Raw genomic sequence first — 27,845 nt, forward strand, 5'->3', positions numbered from 1 at the left:
GAAAGGGGAAGTAGTACGTTTCAGTATTTAGCCTCCAACCCAGAGGAGTACAGTGAGATCAGTATGGTACTTCTGAGCTAGCAATGATGAAAGTTGGGGTCAGGCTCCTCAGCAAAGCAAAGTAATAGTAAATAAATCAAAACAAAGACTCACAATACCATTATCGTCTCAGCTACCCTACAGCAGGCGGAATTATCAGTGCCTCCTTATGCCTTGGGACCATGAAAACAGAAGAAAGTCATACAGCAATCTGCTGACAGAGGATCAGGAATGTGCCCACAGAGACCTGCAGTGCAGAACAGTTTAGACAACAGGAAAAAAATGAAAGCTTTCTTTAAGTATCTTTTACAGACAAATCCTGGGATTTTCCAAATCCCAGACGATATACCTCAAAATATCTAGATGGATTTCCCACTTGTGATTTTGTAGGAAAAAGAACCTCTGTCTACTCACTTGAGAAGTCAGATGCTCCCAGGACATAAAATTTACACACTTCAGTGGGGAGCTTGATTCCCAAATTCCACTTGTCAACAGTTTCACAGAGAAGAGGCACCAACTACTATCTTGTTTGTTGATGTGCTTTCTAATGATGGTGTTACCCATCACCAACTTACTTGGAAGATATATTCAAGGTACTCCACATATGTTTCAGTGTGTACAGATTCTGTCCTCGTGTATACCAGTGGTTTTATGCTGTTTGGTTTGTAGAAGTGATCTCCTCAGCCTAACTGCAAAGTGTTTGTCACTGTCAAATTAAGTGGAAGAGATAAAACACTGCTCCCATGCCAATGGGCTGTTCTACCACCAGCCATCAAGAATCAAAGATAGAGTCAACTTGACAAGACGGCCAGGGAGAATGAAGTCAGTAACCAGGATTGCAAGATTCAGAGGGAACATCACAGGAAGCACTGTATAAAAGCATCCTCATGCATAACAGAAAAGTGAGACAGTAAGTTGTATTCAGTTGTACAGTCAAAGCTTGCACAATTTGAAACACATTCTGTCAAAGGAATACTCCAGACACAACAGATTAGTAAGAACTCAATGGGAGCAAAGAGTAATTTGATCCAAAATGGTTGCTAGTCTGTCAGTTCTTTCCTCAGCCTTTTGCATAGAAAATATAGAAGGTCTGTTCTGGCTTGCAGAACCTCTCTCAATACACTGGTGAGACTGCCTTTTGCTGTCTACACTTTTTTTTGTGTTAGTCATAGCTCTGACTCACTGTGAAATAAAAAGATATATCTAGTGAAATACTCTGATATCTAAGTGGACACAGCCAACTTGAAGTTAACAGACATGAACCAATTCTCTCTGTGAAACAAAAAACGGAATAACTAAGACTACAATCACTACCCTGAACCTCAATGTGAAGATGAAGCTATCCGACTTCTTTAATTATTAAAGATATGATTGTCCCCATTTCCTCTTTGGGACAGGAAAAAACCAACACCCAGAACTGCCCTGCTACCGACTTATGGGTAAAAGGTTTCACAGCTGATCAAATGAGAGGATCTGAAAAAGTTAAAGTGTGAGTAAAGAGCAGCAAAGAGGCAGAGTAATATGGCCTCTAGCTGCAGTGTTCAAATCCTGTAAGTTCAGTGTGATCTGTCACACAAGTCAATGATAGTGACTGAACTTATCTGTCCATGGGAAGAAAAGGTGAAATCAAAGGAAGCCACAAAGGACAGTTTATTTCTTCTGATCATGACTTTCAGGATACTAATAGATTTTTGGGATGTGAACAAGAATCAGACAGAGTAGCTGAGGAATAGACAGATTCAAGGAGCAAAACAAAAGCATGTTCAATGGTCAGCTGAAGTCTAGAATCAAAACCCATAAATGAAAGAAGTCATATGCTAGGGTAGATGGCCAAGACAGGCTGTTAAGGAAAAATATGTCACAATGCCAATAAACGTCAGGACTAGAAGGCAGAGCAAAAGACAAGGAGCCAAAACCTGAAGTTAGCTGCAGCCAAAAGTAACACTGAGCTGCAAGGACCAGAAATCAAGATTTCTTTTGGTGAGACTTCTAAGCCACACCCCAGCAGATTTGACACTTCGAGATCTCAGTTGTTTTGGAGACCGGGGTATCAGCTCTGTAGGCAACATAACAGGGCTATACAAAACGGTGCAATCTTCACAGCGGAATGGGCACCAGAATTAGTGGAAGTCTTAAAATAACTGAATTTTTTTCAAAGCTACTGTGGCTGTGTAACTTGATCCTGAATGTAAGCCTGGGTTTTAAACTGAGATCTGAGTAATCATACGTATGTATAAACCTGTAATTTCCTCATTACGATTTTCTTTTTCCTCTGTGATTTTCTTTCTCTGTAAAAACACATAGGCAACAGAAGGCAGACTCCGAGTCCTTCAATGGACAACAGCATTTATCATTAGCTGTCCTGATATTAAGAGATGAACCATCAGAAGACTTTATGGTTAATACTGAAGATTCTCAGTGGTGACAAGATACCCTGGAGCTGAGATGACCTATATATAGGTACAAATTTGTTCAGCCATAGAAGCGGTTTCTGTAACATTTAATGCAGTCTGAAAGGAAGGTTTGGATTTCAAACAGATCTCTGTGAAAAGAATTAAGTCTCTTCCATGGGTCCAAGGGGAAAGACTGACAGTTTGCCTCAGAAGTTATAAAGCTATTAAGACATCTGCCATCTGCAGCAACAGTACTTTAACCAGCATGAAGAAAGGACAACCTAATGGAGAAACACAGGAATGCATGGCAAGAAAGCTTCTCTCATCAGCACTGCCAGCCTCAAGCACTTGTGAAACTGCACCCTAAGTCTCTTTGACTGGCAGTTCCAATGTACACCTTTATTAAATCCCTCCTGGCTTCAGGCTACTTCTCTTTATTATAACTTTGGAAAACAAAGTAGACATGGAATTATTCCCAAAGTATAAGACATAAGGTTTTTACAGCCTTCTTCCTACAGGCAGAATAAATCTTACTGTGTAATCATCATATAAAATACAGACCAGGATGCAAAGAAAAGGAACTGAGCTACGGCTTGTGTGTCCTATCGGTTTTTTTGAAGGTTGTTTTAGAGAGTCTGCTACAAAAGGTTCTGCAAAAGAGTCAAAAGAATTGTCTGAGTGACCTGTATATGCACACCCATGCATAACACAGACATGCATATTAAGTTTGTAATACCACACAAATGCTCTAATTTCCCATCTTTTCTAAAGGATATTCCCTAAACCATTTGGTTGTGCCTCTCCCACCACATGATGCTTTTGGACTCTTCTTCAGCTAAGAACTGTTTGCCATTATTCAAAGTTTGAAAGAGAACTTTCTTGACATCGTTGAAATAACCTTCCCATGTTCTCAGCAAGAAAAGGACCCAATCCACACAGAACCAAAATCAATGGTATCACAAACTTTGCACTGAAGAAATACTCATCTAGAGAAAAAGCTCTGAGCTCCCTCCTTACCTAAGCCCTTAAACCATTGGGTAAAGTTTTCTATTAGGAAGACTTTTCTGTGACAAGAGTCCTGTTCACCCTGTTCTTTTCTGACACTGGCTTGCTCAAAAACGTGTATGCTTAATTAAACACAGACACACATTCATATCAATTAAGGCAAAGAATAAAACACAGGACACTAGAATAGGAATAATATAGGAGAGAGGAGATTTTCTGTAGTACTGAGGCACTGATGGTTAGTCACTCTGCAAATGCAAAGTCTGATGATACAGGGAATCCTGGATCTCACTTGCAAGGAACAATGATGATATGGCCCTGCTTGAGCAGGAGTATGGACAAGATGAGCTCCAGAGGACCCTTCCAACCTCAACTGTTTTGTGGTATCAGGTCAGTAGTGAATCCTACAATCAGATTGAAAAAATCATATCCCAATTTGCCTCTCATGCTATCTGTCTCTGGAAGCCTTCAAGCACAACCCCAAATTCAACATGACATAAAAATAATTACAGTTGCCACTGAAAGCTTCCAGAAGGTTGCAAGATAAATGTCCATTAACAGATTGCACAGCAAATCTGCCAGTCTTGAAAGGAAGTCTCCAGGAAGGCTTTCTTTTTTTTCCTAAGTACTTATAAATTATATTAATATCAGTTTTCAGAGTTGCATACTACACAAGCACAACTAGTGCTGGGGACCTGCTCAAAGCTCTACCTGTTCCTGTTTTTGAACTCACTGTGCAGTCATTGAGGGAGATCACTGAGTAAGCAGCATGAGTACACCTGTCAGGCTTTTTTATCTCTTTATGCTATGAATTGAATCTCAGAAGAGATCATGGGTTGTTCTCACTTTTTCTTGATGGCTAATATCATCCTTAGATTCAGTCTTGTAATCAACCAACTCACTAAGTAGGCCAACCCAGATGGACCTTAATGGCCAGCCAGCAAACATACACTTTATGAGGCCAAGCTCTGTTTCCCTATGTGTCAAATTGATTTTTTTTAAGTCAAGGAGCATTTAGCACCAAACTCACTGTGGTGGTTTGGAGCTGGCTCCCTGCCAAGTCCCCAAACCCCACCGCAAGAGCTCCCCCCCCACCAGAACCAAGGGAAAAGAAAAAAAACCAAGAGAACCGAAATAAGAGAGCTAAAGCAATATATAAATATATTTACACTTATATTACATTTATATCCAATTACAAAAACTATATACACAAAAGAAAAAAAAAAAACAAACACAAAACCCAAAAACAGAAAAGGGAAAAGGAATAAAACAAAAAAAAAAATGAAAAAACAGGTATACACACTCAATAAAGAACTAGCCAAAGAAAACCTTAATACTTTCCTTGACATAGCACAATCGCACTCAACACCGCTGCCGTGCTACCGGACCCTAGATCGGCAGAAACAACAGGCCCTGTAGGCCCGGCCAGGCCTCAGCTCCCCCACAGGAGCGAGACCAGCCATGGGAGTCTCCTGTCTCCAAACCTTGCCGGAAGGGAAGAGAGGAAGCGGCTTCTCTCCCATCTTATTTATACTCTAGCTTACGTAAAAAAATCGTAGGGAATACTGGGAACATGGCCACCTCCTAGTTCTGACCTGATTACCAGGAAGGCCTAAAAAACCAAACCACTACGCTCACTTAAATCAACAACTATAAAACACACATTCCAGTTTCATCATACACATTCTATGATGACCAAACACTGAGGAAAACAGACCATTTTTCTTCCTACTGAGAGGCTTGCACTGTCAGTGGTGAAGTCCCCTCTGAAATAATACTATCTCCATTTCCAATTTTATTACACTGTTTTCCCCTTGTCATCCCAAGGTTGGTATCTGTACAGGAGCCTCAAAATAGCTTCTTAACCAAATATAGTAATTTCCTGTGCAAATCTTTCTCTTCTATTAATGCACAGGATGATGCACATTTCCACATTTCACAAGGAGATAGAACCAACTTAACATACTACAGGCCGTACCACAGTATGTACTTTATTTACACTAGTTCAAGGCATCATAAGGAACTGAAATGGAGCAGCTCTGCAGTCATCTCTAAGTCCATCAGAAAAAGCTTGAGAAACATCTCAGTCTTGAGGCTGAAAAGAAGGCTCTGAAGGTCACCCTTACCTTTCCCAGAAAATGTTTGCGGTACAGCTTGGCTGTAGGGTCACTTTCCAGTTTCACTTTACCACTCCAGGGAAAAGGTACATCAGACAGAGTTGGACTCAAGCTGGACAGGTTGTGGCTGGTCCCTTCAATCCAGTAGCCCCCAAACTGGGGTAAGATAATGAGAGGATATGGCCACCCTTTCTGTAATACCTATTCAGAAGGACGGAGAGCATCAAAACCCACACACCAATAAGCTGGAAGGCCAATAAGCTGAAAAACCAATAAAGTCCAAGGAAAAACAGTGGAGAGTAGTACTAACTCACCCCATGGAGAGTAGTACTAACTCACCTCATGGATGCTGGGGTAAGGAATATACTCCTCTTCTGTCTGAAATCAGAAGAGACCATTAGCAAAAGCATGTGACATCTTTTAAAGTGTTACGCGCTCATGATGGTGCAAGCTGTGCTCTCAGCTTCCATTCTTCCCTAGATCATCTTTAGAGCTTCATTTCAGGATTAAAGGTTAGACTCCATTTCCAAGGTCTCAGCATTGTAATATAGAACTTTGAGAACAACAAATTTAGGAGTCAGATTTTACCCACCCTCCTCCTTGAAACCACAGAATATAGGCATGCAAAATGTGGAGGTAGCCAAACTATAGGCAAATTCAATGTGGTTAGAGGAGTATCTCTCTTTTCCTTCCACACAGTGTTAGACAGCTGCTGTTCTTCTGCAGACAGAGATGACAGCAGGAATAGTAGAAACAGTACTGTTATTTACAGTGAGACTGAGGTTGTGTCATCTCCATTGCTAGATCTGTGGCATACAACCACAGGTGCTGAGGCATGACTGAGGGAAGAGGAACAGTATCTAAGCCATTTTATGCCTCTTGCATCACCACAAAGATCACTGACTATCTCTGTCAGAACTGAGCTGTATCAATTCTCTAAGTGGTTTTTTTAAAAGGTTATTCCAAGATTAAAATCAAGGTCAAGTTTGATTTTAAGTTTACTGAGCCTGAGCTGAGACTGAAGAAATGGAGAGGAAGAGTTGTGGATTTAAAGATGGGAATCTGTCCTTATTGTCCTAATATTGAGCAAAATGGAGTTTTCTAGAGTATCTCTATGTGTCTTCAAGCAGACTACTGAAATAAATGTAATCTGGTTTCATGGATATTATTATAGCTGTTATATTGACTAAGTTTAAGAAATTACTTAGGCAAAATTAAGACTGCCAATAATAATAAACACTTATTGGAACCATTAAATTAGAAAAAGGGAAGTGTTAATTCTATTTCAGCTACACAGTTTCACCCTTTTGTGCAGCAGTGAGGAAAAAAAAAGAAAAAAAAAGGCAAGCATATATGTGTTCTTGGGATGTTTGTAAACTCCCTGTTCATCCAAGATGAAAATACACTACAAGCCAGGTCAGTAATTATCTGCCATTCTCAGCAAATTAAGAGGCAACAATGACTTGGCCTGACCTTGAGAGGAGCTGGAAGGGAACATCTTTGTTCATCCAGACGACTCCCCTGGAAACATAAAGTCACAGACAGTGAATCCTATATTTTAGCATGTCTGTTTCACTTACCCTCTGTGTCCTTCTCCATATACTTAATATGCATATTTTGTCTCTCTACATAATCTTCTATTTTATGCAAGTTTGGAAGTTTGAATAAAAAAGAGCAGGAAAGCTAGAACTTGGCCAGTCCCCTAGTTTGACATTAAAACTGAAAGGCTACCCCCAAACTTACATCTCTTAAAAAGCAGAAAGTTGGGAGATATCAAAAGCAATCTCCCAAACTGATTATCCTATGTGCTACTCTAATCTCTTCTAGCTACTTTATTTCCTATCCAAAGCAATATAAAAAAGTGGAAGAGGTAAAGACAGAACACAAAAGAACAGTATTTCCAATCATTCTTTCCTGTTCTATTCTTCCTTCTCCCTTGAAGATATTGTCAGGCAAAGCATAGAGAGCCTCAAAGCAAGGTTCAGGGAAGTAAAAAACACTTGTTTTGAGCATTAGAGTTAAACAAGAAGCCCTTTTCTTATCAAGTAGCTCCATCCAGTAGCAAGTGTGCCTTGCTTCCATCCACATATGGGAACAAATCCATCTCTTGGAGGTAAGGCAGAAAATCAGAGCTGCTCTCCATCCAAACATTTGACTAGTGCAAGAGACTCTTGAAGGCAAAAAGGAGCCACATAGTGAAACCATGTACATCTGCTTTCCCAGGCACCATTACCACAAGGTGGGTTGGAATTGCAAGGCAAAAGGCTACTGAATGCCTGTTTCTTCCTGAATCAGGAGCTGGCATCCAGACTTGGTTCTCTTTCTTTAAGGCTATTCCATCCTCTGCCTTCTCACCATGGCAAAGGAGCTCACTTCCACCACACCTCTGCAGCAGAAGCATACGAGAATAGGAAAATTTTATGGAGGATAGCCCCAACACAGAGCATAGGCCCAGAACAGAAGAAGCCAAAAAGATACGGGGGGTCAACAGGCCATAGTCCAAGTTGCCATCACAGACTGAAGAATAAGAGCCAAAATTGGCATTGCTGGATAGGAAGCTGAAAACCAGGATTTAAGTTGAAGCTTTCTCTTACACACGATACATGAATATTCAACTACTGCCACCTAAATCTTGTAACTCTCATACCAGAACATGATGCTGAGACTACATTTTTATACACCATCAGCGACTGCTTAATGGAACGGCTAATCAGGGATTCCAGACAGGATAGGCAGCTCTCGACTTTGTTCTGAAAATAAGCAGGATGTGATTTATAACAGGTATGCCTATGTATGTATTCTACAGTGGAACTAGCTTTTAAATGAGATTCTGGTAGAAATAGGTAAATCTCAGAGGAGCTCTACAGTGGAAACTTAGGAGGCTCCAGAACAAAAGTTTTGGGCCAATGCTCCAGCTGTATAGGGTGCAAAAACTGCCAGCATAGCATCAACATTGACATTAAGAAATAGCAACCTTACATTGAGGATTATTAATAATCAGGATGCTCCTTGCAGGAGCAACAAAAGAAAAAAAAAGGAAACAATCCCCAACATACCTATTTCACATAAAAATGAGATTTTGGAAAAATGAGAAAGGTTATTAAAGGAATATAAAAATGAGCCATAAAAAAAGCTAAACTTTAATGAAATGACGAGGAGCCAGACTTTGAGCTCCTAAAGATGCTTAACATCTTTAAAAAACTCTTAGGAAAAACCAGAAGTAAAACAGTATGGCTAAACTCCAGGGTAAGGAAGACTAGTAATGGAAGCATGAGGTCCTTCTTCCTAAGTTTGAAGTTGAGTTCAATCACAAAAAAGGAGCAGTAACAACAAATTTTAGTTGGTTAAATATAGAAACATAGTAAAGCACGCAAGGAACAATCAGCAGACAACAAAATTGAAAACGAAACTGATTTCCTTAAATGTATTAGGAGAAAGAAGCTTTGAATAGTATCTACAGGGTGACACAGGATCAAACTATAAAAGCTGAGTTTTGAGAGAGTTATACCACCACCACCCTGCCCTCAAAAAAAAAAAATTTTTTTTCATTTGTGTTTTCAACAAGGGATTCTAAACAAATACCAGCTTGGAACCTTTCATAGGGAAACTTCAGAAGACCTGTTTTGAATTGTGATTTTGGTATACAGCAGTCAAAGTGAACAACAAATTACCAGGGCATACATAGGTACAAAGCAGCCACAGCCTTCTGCAACTAACTGTGGAAAGTACTGGTACAAATTTACTGTGCACCATGGGCTTTTTGCACATGGAAATGGAGATTGGGAAACTGCAATTTTCTAATATTTGTCTCCCCTTCCTTGACATTTTTGGCAGATCTAATAACTGCAAAAACTTTCCAGTTTCAAAGGAGGTCCTGGTAGGAGACCAATATCGCACCAAGGCCCGAGGGAAAACTTCCTGATAAAGGAGCTGCTGTTGTATCAGAGCCTCTATAGAGAGCAGAGGAATGTACCAGCACATTCCATGACCCTGCACTGTTAAGGGAGCTCCTGCTAGCCTGAGAGTAGAAGACATAGGTCTAAAGCTACCAACCTTTCCTTTAGAGTGAAGTTTAAAATACTGGCAAAGATCTAATGGAGCCGTGGGCTGTACAGTCCAAAGCTTTATTTTAAAGGGTAACCAGGACTGCGGAAATATACAGCACAAGTTGTTGGAAGTGTCAGATCACGGGCAGACCAATTTGTTGATGATCACTGTCATTCCTCGAAAGGGAAAGGCATAAACTACAGCAGTCTCAGCCACTGGTTGAGATATTCTTCTGATTTGGTCCAGTTTGGCTTGCAGTACTGCCTTTAAGGAAAGACTTTCCCTCACTGTTTCCCTGGGTACCCTACTGAAGACAGGATCATTCTGGGAATCTGATATTCCCAAGGTCTTGTACAGGGGAAACACCTGGTCTGAGTAAAATGAGAGAATGAATGGCAGAGAAGAAACTGTCCAAACCCAGAGTCAGGTCCAACGTGGCATAACAATGCTACAGTCACAGACGTTTTTTATGGGGAAAGAGCGGTGTCTGGAGGGGACTAGTTCAAAACAGACAACTTGGATACAAAAGGGGATACAGGGAAAAAACACGAAGGTAGTTGTGAGAAAAGAAGACTGAAAAATATGTGGAAACCAAAAAATAATGCAGAACAGAGGTAGCAAACAAAAGCAGTTAAGTGAAGAGGGACTGGCTATGCAAATGTGAAGATGTGAAAAATCTGGTTTTATTGGTTGAAATAAAATGTCCATGTTTTTCAACTACTTGCACTGCAAAGCAGTCTAGGAACAACATATTCCTATGTGTCCTTAAAGTGTTTACTGTGACTTCACTACATCTGGGAGTATAGAATAAAGTGGCCAATAGCCCATTTACTTCCAAGTCCAATTGAAATTGAAAAGAAAAAAAAGAAAGGAAAAAAAAAGGCAAACTTCTCTCCCAGATCTTGGGGATTGGTTTCAGTTTAAAAAGAGAGCACAACTTTACCTGTTAATTCATCACACACAATGCAAAACGGCTATGCTAATTGTCAGTAATACAATTAGCCTCCAAACCAACTGTTAAAATACTCAAAAATCAATTCTATCCTGTAGCTTTGCTGTTGTTATTCTACAAGAGAAATGTTCAAGTCTCTTGCTTTGCCTTTTACTCACTTTGACTGTTAATGAAAATCCCACATTTCATTTTCAAGATTGATTCAACAAATCTAAAGGATTGTCACAGTCAAATGGAAGGAGAAACCAAAAAAAACCCCAAAAAGAATAAATAATAAATTAGTAAAAATACAAAGAAAGATCACAGCAAATATTAAAACAAAATATCGGGGAGTTTTTTCTTTTGGAAAACATCTCTCTTCTTTCAAAAAGCTTTTGTCATGCTTACACAGCAGATACTAGTTCTCCTAGTGCAAGTCAGATGACAAAACAAACTAAATTAGAAAAAAACAAACTACTATACAGTCTTAACAATGGGCAGCTAAGAAAACAACACAGATGCAAAATTAAGCAGCCTGCATATGTTGGAAATTCTTATCAGGTTCCTGTTATCTAACTAAAGGAGTGCAAATCCAGTCAGAGACTTTTCATATGGTAAACTAGGAGCCGAGAAACACTGAGAATCATAAGCAACAGTCTTCCAGTAAGAGACATCTGCTAGTGACTCTTCTCTAAACATATTTCAAAAGGCTTGGAAAGGACTGTCATACCTTTTAACATGTGCTTGAACTGAAGCAGCACTGTATGCTCAAGCTTACTTTCCAGCACAGAGTTAAATAAGCCAGGCACACTTACAGAGCTTGTAATTCTAAATCACTGAGAATAGACCCCAAATATAGTTTGAATGTCAGTACAGTGGTTACAAGGCCTGTGTCTGTCTAACATGAATATATAGCAGATATACCTTCAGCCCCTCCCTCCCTCCCTCTTCCTTTCTGGTCTGCCAAATACTACCTCAACCTCATAATCTATATTTAGCATTTTACTGCTACCTTTCACCTCCTCACCTTTATGGTCCCACTGAAGTCTTGTATTTTCCTCGTACTCATAATTTGATCACCCAAATGCCAGAAAATAAGTTAATTGGTTTTGATAAGTTTAATTCCTGCACATAATAAAAGGCAGGAGTTATGTGATATGTTGTGTGTTATGCTAGGTCAAGGTTAAGCACAGCATTTTAAAGAAGGTGCACCACTCAGGGAAAATACTGGCAGCTTGCAAGGATGCTCTGAGAACACACAACGTGAAAAATTTAAAGACTTCATTGTTATATATTTAACACATATAACATACTATTATACTCCTATTTCTTTATTTGGTAAGTTAAAAGGCAGAGAAACCTAACTCTGCCCTATTTTCATTTTATAACATAATATATGCAACTAAATGCACCTATTTCCACATAAGAATTAAGGCAGAGTCCTTCTATCTTGCACAAGTTAAAGACAGGACCTACCCTAGTTATTTATTAAACTGTTTGACCTTGCTAAACGCAGTTAGGTCAACAACCAATTAATCACCTGTCATTAGTACCTGCTACCCAGCAGAAACACAGTTTTCTGAAGAAGATGACAGAGACACCTTAATGCAGCTTTGATTTTCTCTCAGAATCACACTTCCACAAAGAACATACAGAATTATAATAATCTGTGTCTATTGCTTCCATCATGCTGGTTGGAAAAAACAAACACAGAAAACGCTTTTGATATCCCATTGAAGAGCAGCCATAGGAGCTTGAGCCCAGAAGACCTAAACATTCTGCAAGCTTAAATTAAAGGGCACTGGGAGTGAAGTGACAGGACAAATGGCAGCTGCTTATTTGTTTGGCTATGAAAAAATCAAGATATCCCAAAACTTTACAGAATTACTTCTCCATACCTGCATTTTTTCAATCATCTCAAACAAGTCCACAGTCTGAAAAGGAAAAGACAAGAGGGGAAAATAATTTAACATTTGAAGAAGCTAACATTATCTTCTGTCGTATCTCAGATATTGAAGGAGCCAACAGTTCCTTCCATGTTCTGGCAAGGAAACTACTTGCTCACCAAAGACATGATGGAATTGTTCTTCCTTAGAACTGATAGCATGGGCAAAACAACTGGCCAAATTGTCTTCAGCTTGTGTTGCAAAAGCTTGGCCTGAAACCTGGTCAGACAGGTATCAGGAATTTCTCTCTTTCAACGGGTCACGCTGACTTGATACAGTATGGCATAACAACAGTTTAAATGAAAAAGTTTAGGATTCTCACAGAAGTAGGCAACTATAGCCGTAAGACATGCTTCACATGAGCTTGATTTCAGTCATTCCTTCTGCACACATAACTTTTGTTCAAAGCACACTCCAACCCTGAGCCAGAGGAACACAGACTGCTTTTACCTTGTTGGGGACAGCCGGAGTGAGGGCACATGGAAAGCCTTCAGTGGGAGAGTCTATAACATTGCTGAAGCACCGCGCTACCTCCTCAGACCTCCTGCAACAGAGAGAGTAAAAGGAAAAAGAAAAAAAAAGAAGAAAAAAGTTTTAACACTTAGAGAATTCAAGATGCCAGTGCTTGCCTGCAGTGTCTCCTTTGCCTTCTGCTTACTATTCCTCTCCCCAGGCCATTTCTTACCTATGAGGAAGCTGTCATTTCCTGTGAGAATCCCTGAGATATTACTACTTACCGCCTGCAAACATCCTCGATATAACAGCAAAAATCTTCTGGCCCTGAATGGTCTGTCTCTGTTCACACACAATATTTTCTTCACAACTGTCATATAAGTGCTGAATGGTCTTTCTTTGCCAAGTTCCTCTTCCATCATGGATTTGCAGCAGACTAAAGAATCACAAGAAGGTCTCACAAGAAGCTTTGTGTTCAGATTTTGACCGTATTAAAAGAGATGAAAGTTCTGAAATATCACCAAAATCAGCATCTAAAGGACAGCCCCAGTTGCCACAGCCTGGGTATTAGTCTCCAAGACAGGGGCATAACAGAGATGGTGTGAGATCAGAACTGATACAGCCTGCAGGAGAGATGAAGGCACAGTTCTGTGTTACCACTGCTAGTAAAGCCAGTGTGGAGATTAGATGGGCTTTTGCCTGCCCACCTTCTATGGAAAATATATTATTACTATGGCCCCTGCTGGAGTAGTAGTGTGTACAAGCAGCAGCAGCACTTTATTTGATTTCATAGAAGGGAAAATAAAAAGCAACACAATTAATCCACTGTAGTTTAAAAGACATACATACTATTCTTGTGTACTCATGTCTGCCCTGACCCAGGTGCAGCACCTTGCACTTGAACTTGTTGAACTTCACAAGGGTCCCATGGGACCCCTTCTCGAGCTTGTCCAGGTCCCTCCGGATGGTCCCTTTCTGCTGTTGTGTCAATCGTACTGCTCAGCTCTGTTTCTTCTGCAAATGTGCTGAGGGTGCACTCGATCCCACTGTCTATGCCATTGATAAAGATATAAAAGAGCACCAGTCCCAAGACAGAGACCTGAGGGACACCACTCGTCACTGGCCATATAATCATCATATAATGCATATAATAATCATATAATGCAATCAAGAATTGCTATCCTCTAGCTATTAGATGCATGACTGCTACAGCTTCCATTCTAAGAGATCAGTATCTGTAAGTCATGCAGACTCTTGCTTTGAAACCAGTGGCTGCATTCCCTGTTGTATGGAGGTATAACATATTTCTGTAATCATGAAGCTACTCTATCACAAGCTCCAAGAAGCATGATGCTCTGACAATTCGCAATTTATTTTAGTGGCCCAATGGCATCATGTAACTTGCATATAGGTTCATCTACACAAAGTAACACAATGCTTCCATCCCACATCCTGAAACTGGAGATGAGAGAGGTCTGTGTCATGCATCTAGAGATTAAAGCCATAAAATATCTGGGAGGGAAGATGTAGGAGTTAGTCTTGACAACCCCAAATAAATATTGAAATAATTTGATGGCAAATATATTTTAAATGAATATTAATATTATACTAATACATGCTTTATTCATCATCTTATTCATTTTCTTGAAGCATATTTGGGATAAGCAAAATATATGTCCAAGGCAGTACATGAAGGATTTTCACTGTTTCTTTTAAAAACCTGAAGTTTTTATTCTGCGAGCCCTAAAAAGATAAGAGCTTGATTTGATAAATTCTCATTTTCAGAAAGAAATGTAATAGTTGAACTTTTTGTGCAACTGGGGCCTTGTTGCATGCTACAGTGTTTTCTTTGGCATGTCACTGGGTTGAACGCTGAGTCATCCAGTGAAGAGTTAAATACACACCTGCATCATGGAAATCTGGCAGTTCCTACATGAGATCACTCTGACCAGTAGTGCCCCTGTTCTCTCACCATAAATTCATCTCTATACTTTGGACTGACTGGAGAACTTTGTGCAGCAACTTCTCCTTTACTGTTGAATCCTAGTACAGTTCTATTGTCAAAATGAGTCCAGGAGAGACCAAAATCACCAGTCTTACCATACATTTAGAGATGTTCAAAATTCTGTAATTATCCCAGATTAGGAATGTGCCAACAGACTTTAGAAATCCAGGAGGATTACTTGAATTTTAGGTTATCTTTTATAAAATATCACGAAAATATGGGGCCATTATAACTACTGCTTGAAAATCTACTTATGAATTTTTAACTTCTGGAATGAAAAGCACTGACCTTTATTAAGGAAAGAGAACATACTTCTTTTCAAATTGGAACTTCAAACTCTTTGACCACAGAAAAGAAGAATATCATCCTTTTGAGAAAGAAAAGCAATTCTGCAATCTGGGAGTGGAATATTTATTTGCAAATGTATACTTGCTGAAGCTTTATTTTTAGGAAATGGCAACTAGGGGAAGCAAAGGGCCTGGAAAATGCTGAAGTCTAAACCAGGATTTTGCTAGTGACATTAACCAGTGCATTAATTTCAAGTGGGTAGCCAAACTAAACATAGGTACTGCTGATCCACTGCCAAAGACTCCACTCTCAATTCTGAAATAGTGCAGGAAGCACCTTTGCAGACCTCTATCTCCACACACACAGAACTCTGCTCATGCCCTATATTTCCTGTCTTGCAGCATCATTTCAGTCCTGATACAGAGATCCCTCTATACAGCTCTCAAAATTGTCACTATCTGCTATAGCTGAGCCAGTTCAAGAACCAAGTCAATGCAAATATTTGTTCTAAGAAAAATACAAATTGGACTTGACAGAATTTCATACATCCTTTCATAAGTATTCCAGAGGTAAAGGGGATTTGTTGCACTCTAAAAGACAAGTGCTCCAAATCCTCAGGTAACTCGTTTCCTGGAAGTTCACAGGGAAGCAGGTGCATAGCTACTGTAAATACTTCAGCTAATCTGGAAGCCTTCCAGAAGGAGAAACACTACAGCATGATTTGAAGCTATCTATGGAATGACAGTCAATAAAATAACTGGTGTCACAGCCTGATAGGATAGTGAGACACTAATATGTTTTTTAAATCCCTCACTAGAAGGGATAGGCAATTTAGAACTGAAGGTAATGTGAAACAAAAGCAGGCCTGAAATACTCATAAGGAAAATTCTGGGCAACCACTTCTCATGAGCAACAGCTTCTGCTCTTTCTCTCTTATCTCTCCCTTATAGAGACACACTTAGTCTACCAAATATGATTGTTAGGTATACAGCGAAGACAGCTGAAAACATGACACGAATAGCCCCACTCTCAAGCACCTGTACAGCTTTGAAATTTGCTTACACGCAGATTCTTAAAACTCAAGAGAAGGAATTACTGAGACAGAACTAAGAAAAGGAAACAACCACTACGGATGAGACGTGGTTTGCTCTCAGGTGGTCACAAACTTTCTGCTCGTAGACCCCGACTTCCAGTAAGGAACCTCACTTCCAGCCACACTCCCCCCAGCTCCTGCCCCTCGCGTGGAGGCCGCTGTTCAAACTCGTGGGCTGCCCATGCCCTCTGCTCAGGTCTTCGTGCAGCCACAAAGGAGATGGGCAGGGTATCGGGAGGGCCTGGAGAACCCAGCCAGCTCTCTCTGCCCGTGAGGTACTGCCCCGCGGGGCAGGAGAAAGGATAACTCTAGAGGGAAATTTATCTCACACTCCCAGCTCCTGAGAAGTCCCAACCGGAGAGCTTCCCCATTCCCAGGGCTGCAGAAGAGCCCGCCGAGCCTCCCTCTTTCCCTCCAGGGACAGGAGCACCCTCTTGATGTATGTCACCTCATCGCCTGCGTCCCCCCGGCCAGAGCGCGTCCGGGAGGGAGACAGGGAAGGGGGGTGGGAGAGAAGAGGGAGCGCCGGGCCCACAGCCAGACCCGGACCTGCTGGGCCGGGGCACAGCCATCGCCTTACCCCTCCTCGGCCCTCCGCCCTTCCAGGCAACCCGCGAGGGCTCTTCCTGCTGCTCCAGCACTGCGCCCCAAGCGCCGGCAGCCGCTGCCCTGCCCCGTCCCCAGGCTGCCCGGGAAAGGCAGGGGCCCAGGCCCCGCGGCCGCCGGCACCACTCCCGGTCCCGGTACCTACCCTCCGCAGGCTCCGGCAGGGAAGCCCTGCTCCCGGGAAAACATGCTGCACTGCTCCGCTGAGTCAGCTCCCGGGTTCCCTCCTCGGGAGCTTCCTCTCCCCCGGCCTCGCCATGGAGAAGGACTCAGGCTCCCTCCCGGTCCCCCGCGAAGCCGCGGCTCCCGCCCCCACCCCTCCTCTTCCTTTCGGGCCGGGAGTCACCGGAGAGACAGCGAAGGGACCCCCACGGCTGGCACCGGGCCCCAGCCGGCAGCGGCTCAGGGAAGGACGAGGAGGAGGAGGAGGAGGGATGGAGGAAGATGAGATAAAGGGGGATGGGTTGGTGACTCCTGCCCCTCCTCCGCTGTGGAAAATGAGTTCCCCCTAGAGCCCTGGGTTGTGGGGAGTCCACGGATAGTGCAGGAGCAGCTGCTGGGACAGCCGAGCCGGGGATGCTGCTCTCCAGATTCTCCGTGATGGTAAGACAAGCACAGCGTTAGACAGGAAGAGCAGAGGGGTCCCTTATTCCACTTTGCTATAGAACAAGATCACTTCCCCAAGCTCTCAGTATCCAGTGGGGAAAGCGAGCATCAAGGCTCCGTATATGTCCATTCCCTTCAAGGAAAGGATAAGAAGATACTAAATCCACTAGCCCTTGGCATTTGGAGCTGGCATACATCAAGTACTACAGAGATTTGGCTCTACACGGCTTATGAAATAGCTCACTGATCTAAGATGTAAACTTAGGAAGCTCAAATTCTGAGGAATCACAAACCCCTTAACCACATGTATTTGCATTCACTCAATAGGTCGTCACTCCTAATAAAAATTGAGCGTGAGAAGATGCCTTTCCATTGCAAGAGTATGCACATACCTGTGTTTAAACAAGAATACAGAGCTCTTCTGGACAATTTTTTTAAATTTGGAGTCTGAATTTCATTCCACAGGATGATGTAATGTTTCCTCTTTACATCAAGACCTATAAAAGCAGCAGCTAGAACCTTACACCAAGTGTCAGTCTCACACTGGTTTTGTTCTGACTCATGAAGGGGACATAAGGAAACACAGAATAAGAGAGAATTTGCAGAGAAGCCAGAGAGCTAGGAAAAGATGCAAAGGAAGAGTACAAATAGAATGCAGAGAAATTGGACAGAAATATGAGATAGTTGATATAGTGAGGGCGGGGGGGGAGTAAAAAGAAAAATAGAGAGCAAGCAGTTACATCAAAGGTTTAGGGATGAGTGCAGCATTTTCATCTTAATGCTTCCTATAAATTCTGCTCATAAAAGACTTGGATAGAAATGATTATGGGGGCTTCAAGGGTCTGTGAGAAAAGAGACTGCAAGGAGTAAGGAATCAAGGCAGGTGACAACTTTGAATAGACAAAGAGAGTGACTACTTGCTATTTTTAGTAAGTTGCACGGAGTTCGAGTGATTCCATTTCCTCTTGTCTATTTCTTTTTTTTTTTCCCCTTGAAGATGTGATGCTGGAGGCTAACTCATACAGCCTACGTCCTTGCTCCAACCCAAATGCCTCCCAAATGGACCCAGAGCACCGAATACAGCAGCACAAGCAGTTCTCACTCATTCACCTGAATGTCTGAGCAGAGATGTGACTGGGCCAAGGCAAAGAGCCAAGCTTGCCGTTTCTGCTGCATCTAGGAAGGAGGAAGAGACATTATTTTTTGCTGCTAGAGAGGGCTGCCAGCAGTAACTACTGCCCTCCCCCATCTCAGGGTCATTATCAGCAGCACTAGCGAGCCTGGACATCATGAAAGCATACAGTAAGGCCCAGGTCTTTCTGCCATCCTTGTTCTTTGGCTGCTTGCCACTACAGACAAGAGCCAACTTTGTTCAGATTCAAAGCCACACTGGGCTCAGTTTTCACTTAACTGTCTCACAGCTTTACCTAACCTTCTGTGCAACTCCAGTTGTGTACAAAGTCCTCAAGATACACAAGCAAACCAGCAAACAATTATTAAATACCTTAACTACTGTTCTAATTAGCCTCCTTTAGCAATAATCATGTGAATAAATCACATGCAAGCAAATGCCAGGACCCCTTTCTGTTCCTCAACTTATAATCAAGCTAATGATTGTTACTATTTACCCTGTTGATGCAACAATATCACCAAATATAAGCCTTGAGTTGTACTAAGTAGATTCAGCTCCTATTGATAGTTGCATTCTGATATGACTAATTCCGAGTACTTACCATCTCAGATTGTAATTCATATATTTTTTTATAGTTGCATAGGTCATTATGCATATTATAGTTATTGTGTGTTTTAGGGACTGGCATACAATTTTCTGTTCTTTCAGATATCCATGTAGCTATATTAATACATGTATTACAGTAATTGGTGTTTATACCTTTTGCTATGTATTTTTCTAGTTTTTATTAGCAGAAGTTTTTCATTTGTTTACCTGCATTAGCATTTTATCTTGCTCGCATAGGAAAAGTCTGTACTGGCTGTAACACAGAAACTAGTCCCTGCAATTTTATTAATTGAGTCATTGTGAGAACATCGGAAGCTCCACAGAAACTGCGCAGTACCAGATAAACACAGCAGCATATCCTTCAAGGGTCAACTCTTCAGGGTAAAAACTGTATTTTTTTAATGTTTTACTACAATATTACCCAAACTCATAGATGCATCCACAGATAGAAACATACATGTTTTCACATCAACTGTTTCCACAGATGTATGCACACAGCTTCTATATATAGTACTGGCTGTGCACAGACTGCACCTCCCGCTGCGCACTTGGACCCATCATTTTATGTCCAAGATTGACAGAATCAGGGTGGGCTTCCTTTGAGTCTGGACAGACCCTCTTTCATGCCCCTTCATCCCTTCAGTTTTTTTCGTTTCCTAGACAGACATCTGCTCTCCCCAGCTTCACTGTCCCTTTCTCTCTCTCCAACTGCTTCTCTACACAATGCAGTGTAGCATAATGTCTTATAAAAGCACACAAACACTTTCCCTGCTGAGGCTGAAACTACCCCAAAGTCCATCCATTACACAACGCCACGCAAGCAACAGAGAAGATATGGATCAACCCTCCCCCAGCTATCTTTGCTCCCATTCCTTCTAGATGTAAAATATTTTAATTGGCATTGCAGGCAAGACGAAAATAAAAGCAGCTAAGCTGTTCATCCCCTACCTGAGCAAGGATCTCTCATCCCCAGCTGGTGAGCAGATGGAGACAGGGAACCCAGCTGCTTTCCTTTCCTTGCACTATCAATTATTCACGTAGGTTGCAGTGTCCTCCCTCTCCCTCCCTCCCTCCCTTTCTCTTCCGCTGCCCCCACCTGCGGCTGAATGGAGGCTGAGCAGGTCGGTGCTGTCATACTTGAAACTAGAGATCATTGCCGATTGAACAGTCAGCCTGCCGAGCAGCTGTGCTCTTAAGCAGGGAAGATTGGCCCTAGCAGAAGGGGACAGACAGGAGGCAGCTCCAGAGGTGGAGCACAGACAGCTCTGTACTTCAACATCCTGCTCCCTGCACTTCTAATCCCAGACCTGTGGGGATCACCTTTAAAAATGAGAGAGGGGGTGTTTTTTCCACAGAAAAGTACATTTTTCTAGTCCTCTCAAGTATAATGGCAGTTATTTGGTGACAGTGAGCTGGGTCATCAGGATTCATGTGTATAGATCAGAGTAGGAAGGGAAAGTAGAGGACTGGAAAAATCTGAAACCTGCTTACGTAGTACTGATTTAGTATCATAGCAAAGGAACTAAAAGAGGATAATCTGAGGTGACAGGATGACATGGTACTTTCTGCAAATGCTTTTGGTAATCATAGTCATGAGACTGACCTGTGAGTTGGCATGATTGTTCAGTCACAATTTTTGTAGATTATTAAAGAATTCTTACGTTGTACCAGCCTTAGGCAAAGGTAAAATGAGTTCTGGCAGACTTAGGCCAAGGCTTTTAAAGCATTTTCCCTTTGTAGAGGGGCTACTACCTACAACTGGGTGAGTGCTTTAAATCTGCCTCACAGCAAAATTAGGTTCAATTCCCAGGCCAAATTAGCTGCTCTGTTTTACACTGGAGTAATTCAGCCTCATGCTGGTCCCATAGGTCTGCTGGGGGACCTTCCTGCTAGGTCAACTCAAACATCACAGTAATTTCTTCTGTTAAATCTTCCCATGACCACAGATGTGGCAGAGGCATCACAGAGACAGAAAAAAAACCCAAAAAACCCAATATACTATGGTGCTCAAACAGAAGGTCATCATGGCTTTTCTGCCCTATTTAATTTTTCCCATCTTTTGAAAAAAAATCTGCAGGAATTTTACCAGAAGTAATAAAGAGTTTCCTGAAATTACATTAAAAATAAAGTGTCTAATAGAAATTGTTGGTATTACAACCACAATTGTGAGTAAGACAACCAGCAATTCTTTTTAAGAGGGCACTGTGATTGTTTTTAATTATCTTGTTTTCAAAACTTCATGGATCAGTCTTTGTCAAGCATTTCTCCACAATTATGAAGGCTGGAAACTCTTTGTTTTAAATAAAGAAAAAGCACCTTTTTGTTTTTACTTGAGCATGGGAACCATCAAGTACTATAGATGGAAAACCAACAAATTTTCCATGGATTTAGTTTGTGCAGCTGTTTCAGGTCTAAGAACTTCGATTGAATCCACTGGAGCATTTACGAGACCCTCCTCTTGTGCTGAATCTTCGATGACGTTCACTTTGCAAGCTTTCCCTCCTTTGGACCATTTATGGGAAATCTTTTTTTCTGGTTGACCATTTTAATTAATTTGTTAGGAACCTCTTCTCTGATGTAACAGAAAAAAATTCTCTTTGAGGTAATTATCAAAGATATATCAAAGAGATAATTATCAAATTATCAGAATATAATTTTAAGGAAATTATCAAATCAATAAATTATCTTTGAGACCTTGATACCCTAATTTTAGTAGAATATAACTATTCCAAAGGTTACTAAGAGATAATGGTACACAGATAGACTGTCTAAAATATGGGTTTTTTCCAGAAAAGTAGACTAAGAACAATGCATGGTAAAACTCAATAAAAGTAAAAAGATCAGCATTGTAAATATTAGAACAGCAGTCATGTTTGGCTTTCCAGTAAACAAAAAATATCAATACCTGTGCATCTACCTGCAGATATAGGAGCATATATTTTTGATTTTTTTTCTGAATATTAGACTCATACTGGACTAATTGTGTGACTATTTTGGTATCTTACAATTTGAAATTAGTATTATTCATAACCTGATCAATGCAATTATAACATCCTGCCATTTATACAAGTCTTTAAATCACCCTTAGATTACAAACTGACTGAGTCTTCACATATGTCTGTAGAGACTCTAAAAGATACTGTTTCCATATAAGTACTAACACTTCACATTTCCTTGAGACCTTTATTTGAAGATCTCACAATACATTACTGATATTTGTTTCCATGCTTACCAGTATTCTACATAAGGATAAAGTGGCACAGAGACACTAACCCTCACTGTCATACAGGGTCAGCAAAAGGAGATAGAGCTCTCAGTCCATCAGTGCAGTTGTATAAACAGCTTGAGATGCCTGCATACCACACTGACACAGGGATAGTCCCACTCGGATCAGCCAGTGGATCCGCACAACATCCTGAATGCTAGTGTTGATGCGATGAAGGGGACTGGGATAAGTGGTCAGGGATGGAAATGGGATATGGCAGGACTACTGTTTTTTGCAAGCAGCAGAATTTTAAACTGGCCCTTGGAAGTGCATCATCATTCTCTCAGCAGAGCCCTTGAATAACAACTTAGTTTATTTTCAAGCTTTGAGCAAAGCTGCCTGCTAGTAGAACTTAATGATGTGAGAAGTATTAATTTATTTCCCTGTCATTACTGTACGAATTGGAGGAGATTTTGACAGTATAACTCTGGATATTTGTTAACAGAAAAAATTCATATGGAAGGAAATGATGGGATTACTTGCTAATTTCAGATGTGACCGGAATGCCCAGCATTTAGAAAAGAGGAAGCAGCTCCTCCACAGAAGTTCTCACTACGGACACAGCAGAAAAACAAGAGATAACATTAAGGTTCCATCAAGGAAAATTTCAGCTATATCTAAGGAAAAACTGGTTCTTCCTATGAGGGTAGTTCAGTGCTGAAAAGTGCCTAGAGAGGCTGAGTAATATCATTCTTGGAGATCTTCAGAAGATGTATGGACAAGGCCCTGAGGAACCTGTTCTACCTTTGAAGTTGTCTGTTTTGTGCATGGTAGTTTACCTAAATGAGACCTTTCCCTACTAATTTATTCTATGATTTTATTCACTGCATGGTAGAAAATCCATGGCATGAAATGTTCAAAAGTTCAAAGTTCATAATTTCAGTACAATATGTAAGAGCTTTAAGTTCTGCAGTGTATCAGATCATAATCAAGTTGAAATTTTTCACCAGTGGTTTCCAACCAGAAATCAAGTGCTCTAATCATTCAGCAGGTAAAAATTTTCTTGGCATATGTGAAAGTATTTGGAAAATCAGAGAGTTTGTAGCATCCAGCAAGTCTTGCCCTGGAAGTATATCACAGCTGCTCAATGAGAGGATAACTCAGGGAGATGGAAAACATGAGATGTGAGGACAACTCTACCAGAGGAAGGCACTGTAACAAGCCTATAGTTTGCAAATAGTAGTGTAGTATCTATATAATAAGAACACCTAAGAGAAAGGTGTTCCTAGGCTCTACGGCACAATTAACTTCATAATTGCCTTTAACTAATAATTTTAACAAAGGAAAACTTTCTTTACACCCTCTCTCAGCCCAGTCCCTCAAAAGCAGTGATACATGGATATACAAAGCCAGTTCATGTCCGTGAATTACATGTGAAATCAAGGCAGAGAAGTGAAAGGATTGCCAAGGTCGTGATAAAACAGATAGATGGACCGAAGAGACAGAGAGGCGGGTTGTTAGACTGGTGAGAGGCTGAAGAGCATATGGGTGAACATATGGGCCTTGCCTGGGTTGGATCAACAGGTTTAACAATTTGCAGTAATGAAATGGTATTCAAATAAGGGTAATAATAGCTGCCTAATCCAAACAGAAGGACAGGGAGCACAGGCAAAGTTTTTTTGCTATGTGTATACCCACAAGTTTCCAAATGGTGCTTGCTGCTAGAAAGACACACGGACTGGGGAGGAATGGAGGTCAGACTGGGATGTAGTGCAGGTGAAGACAACAGAGGAACGCCTGGATGGAAAGGCAATCAGACAAGTAAGTTCCTTTTGCAGAATTAGGGATAAAGTTGCTCTCAATTTCTCTCTGTCCAGATAATCTGAACCAGCTGGGATTATTCCCCACAAACATCTTCTGCAACTGTGAAGGGCAGAGGAGTTAAAGCAGCCCTCAGCTCAAAGGGTGGCAGGAACGGCTCCTGTCAGACCAACCCAAGCTGGGGAATCCCCGGGGACAAGAGACTCAGGCCCCCTCCACTGGCAGCAGCCCCCTCTTCTGGGAAATGAGAACGATGCAGCGGCCCCTTTAATAATGGGAGCCGGTGCTGATTAGTGTGGACGGCACGATCCACTGCGGAGCGGGAGCGGGACCGGGACGCCCACAAATAGGCTGCCGTGCTCGGAGCGTGTAGGTGAGACCCCACAGGGCTTACACCCCTGGCTCGCTTGTAAATACAGGCGGGGTGGGGGCAGAGGAGTCGTGCTGATAATTTCTTGGACCTGGTTAACACCTGAAATATTATGAAATGGTGTACTTCGGTGAAACATTTGTACTTCGGTGAAACATTTGTTCTTCGGTGAAACATTTGTACTTCGGTGAAACGTTTGTACTTCGGTGAAACGTTTCCGTTTATTTTTTTAATTGAAAGAGGATGCGAGATGATAGCTCGGGAAAAATCTCAGCCCTACTTGCAAAGGTTCCCATTCTAAAAGAAAATGTTCTCGGAGACACCTGCAGTGAAGAGATTTGCTTAAAGTCACAGCTGAAGGGTTTGTAACAACTGGAATTTGATCTGAGATTACCTGAATCAGAGATCAGAGCCTCAGTTACAGGAACAGTCTCCTTGCTTCCCCTTTCCTTCTTACTGTTCGTCAATAAAAGAAAAGCCTGTGATACAATGCCTTTCTCAATCATGGAAAGAGGAGGATATTGTTACTAACAGGAATCAGGACAGTAAACAAACATGCAGACTGTTCACAATTAATTCCTCAACAGAATTTCATCAAAAAGCACCTGCCAATTATTCCACAATGACAGACCACCTGGAAAGCAGTAAAGATGGTTGGTGTATGCAAAGCATTAGGAGACAAAATAATGGATCATTTATTTGTTAACCAAAACAGACACGTAGAGAATAAGGAGGGTCCAGTAGTATGTGTACAACAGCCAAGATCAGTCAACACTGACAAATACTTGGCCTATACAATGACTTAAAAAGAATCACTTCATGATATTCAGTAAGAAAGTGTCTACGACGTAGGAGCCACACACTAACCCCAAATACCCAGAAAATCTACCAGTGAAGAATGTGGGGAACATTTTGCTTCTGTAAATGGCTAAAACCATGTCCTAATGTGTTTGTACAGTACATATCACAGTAGGATACGGTTTCACATGGTATGTGTGGGCTGTACAGTATAGATACACATATATTTATAAAATACATATATTCTGTTTATCAGCCCTGCAGTAAAAACAGAATTTATGGCTTCAAGTTTACTTATTACAAAGAAGTGCTCCCTAAACTTCTTGGAGTACTGTCAGACAACATTTCTCACAAAATAGTGTTTCCACATCAAATTTAAATGAAAAAAAATAAGGAAAAATGATTTTGTGGCCGGTTTGTTAAGCACCTCACTGGCCTGGAGAGCACTAAGAGGACAAACAGCACCACCGGAAAATCAGCCTGCATAAAGCACCTTAGTCAGTAAGAATCCAGTAAAATTCCTAGGCTGCAGGGAGCTCAACTGCTACAATTAAAAAAAAAAAATCCTCATAGATTGCAGTGAAATCAGCTCACTCACTTCCCTGAAATGGGGTGGGGGAGGGAATCAAAAGGGTAAGAGTGAGAAAACACATGGGTTGAGATAAAGACAGTTAATAGGTAAAGAAAAGTCTGCATACACAAGCAAATCAAAACAAGGAATTCATTCACCACTTTGCATGGGCAAGCAGGTGTTCAGCCATTCCCAGAACAGCAGGGCTCCATCATGCGTTGTGGTTACTTGGGAAAACAAACACCATCACCTTCCTCCTTCTTCCCCCAGCTTTATATATACTAAGCATGACACCAAATGGTGTGGAATATCCCTTTGGCCAGCTGGGCTTAGCTATCTGGGCTGTGTCCACTTCCAGCTGGTGGTGTGAGGTGAGAAGCCAAAAAGGCCTTGACTCTGTGCAAGTACTGCTCAGCAATTGACTAAAACACCTCTAAATTATCAACATTGTTTCTAGCACAAATCCAACCCACAGCCTCATACAAGGTACTTTGAAGAAAATTAATTCTACCCAAACCAGTCAAAACCAGAACAGCATGGGATAAAAAGCATTCAGCCATTCTCAGGCAGCAAGTGGTCTTCTATAAATTGCAGACCTGAAATAAAGAATGCCACACATAAAACTGACAATAGAGAAAATCCGGCAATCTTCTAACACCAAGTAGAGCTGCACAAACTAAAATGTAATGAAAGGAGGACAAGATGTTTACTTCCTTCTCAAAGAATATTAAGAATTGATAAATATATTGATATAACTGATGCAAATATATTTGTGGAATGAAAGGCAGAGCTATAATCAATAGTGGGACTTAATCAAAATCAGGAAAGTTAGATTTATTAGGCAGTAAATATTTACACTGTGTTTTTTGCGCAACTAACCAGCCCATCTGGCTTGGTGTGAATGGTATGAAGAGAACTCAGAAGGGTCAACAGCTAAACCAGAGACTTTAGGAACAGCAAGAACAATCAGTTACTCTCTCATCCTGAAGAGTTTTGCATAGGCATGTCAAATGTGGAGAATCAGCTAATCACAGCCTTGTTTTTTATAATATCAGTATTTCATCTATCACCCCAAAACAGTCATTTCTTTTCCCCTTGACTCATGCAATTATATACATATAGTGTTAATCTGGAGAATATCAGGTTTGATTTCCACCCTTTTCTAAGTGTTCTTCAAGCTGTTCCACTTCAGTTGTCTCTTACTGACCTACCACAAAAAGCTGACCTACCACAAAAACCTCTTACTATGGCAATTTGTAGCCAAAACTTCTCCATTTAGAGAGCCACAATTAATAAGAAGCCTTGATTTTGTCTTTGTTTTGTTTGGAAACATGTTTACAGTCAGATTCTACACTGCTTGTTTGACCTACCAGTTTCAACACAACTTGTAAGAAAAAATATTTAGCCTGCAAATTCATAAAATATAAAGTAAGGGCATAAAAATAATATCTGAAAATATCTCTAGAAGTGTTTTAATGAGTCATATTTTGTTCTTTATTACATTAAATAAGACATACCTTGCATGGAAATGAACATATTTCTGCCTTCTCCAGCCCCATAATGAAGAGTGTTGATATGGTAGATACTCATGTTGCCAGTTTCATATACTTGAGGTTCAGAATTTTAAAAATCATGAGACAAGCTTAACAAAGTTCACTATAGCTGGACTGACATGGAAGGACACTTCAAGGTAGGGTTGCAAGGGGAAAGCAGCAAGCAGAAGCAAGAGATGCAGAAAGCTGTAGTCCTCAATATAATCAAACGCTTGTCAGGGATTTTGTATAAATAAAGATCAGTGCATCATTTGGCCTTT

The 27,845-nt window shown here is 41.1% G+C and overlaps 1 protein-coding gene across 9 annotated transcripts in view; it reads right to left on the reverse strand.

Annotated features, from left to right (window-relative positions):
- The window catches only part of LOC113988455 (rap1 GTPase-activating protein 1-like), a 45,618-nt gene extending 25,228 nt beyond the window's left edge, over positions 1 to 20,390 (reverse strand). For 3 of the 9 annotated variants that reach the window (XR_005563654.1, XM_039381626.1, XM_039381625.1), the window contains exons 1-6: positions 17,069 to 17,170; positions 12,929 to 13,022; positions 12,431 to 12,466; positions 7,028 to 7,075; positions 5,894 to 5,932; positions 5,564 to 5,755 (exon numbers count right to left, since the gene is read on the reverse strand). Coding sequence is in view for 8 of the 9 variants with exons in the window: in XM_039381626.1 (XP_039237560.1) it covers positions 5,564 to 5,755; positions 5,894 to 5,932; positions 7,028 to 7,075; positions 12,431 to 12,466; positions 12,929 to 13,022; positions 17,069 to 17,112 (453 nt within the window). In the remaining variant the exon portion in view is untranslated. Of the gene's footprint in view, positions 1 to 5,563; positions 5,756 to 5,893; positions 5,933 to 7,027; positions 7,076 to 12,430; positions 12,467 to 12,928; positions 13,023 to 17,068; positions 17,171 to 20,215; positions 20,307 to 20,363 lie in introns of those variants that run through there. The other 6 variants (XM_039381628.1, XM_039381632.1, XM_039381630.1 and 3 more) reach the window with 5 other exon arrangements.
- Positions 20,391 to 27,845: the final 7,455 nt, after the last annotated feature.

The sequence above is a fragment of the Pipra filicauda genome, unplaced genomic scaffold (assembly GCF_003945595.2).
Source record: "Pipra filicauda isolate LSUMZ 115617 unplaced genomic scaffold, ASM394559v2 scaffold234_size1211729_pilon, whole genome shotgun sequence".
In the NCBI taxonomy this organism is placed as follows: Eukaryota; Metazoa; Chordata; class Aves; order Passeriformes; family Pipridae; genus Pipra; species Pipra filicauda.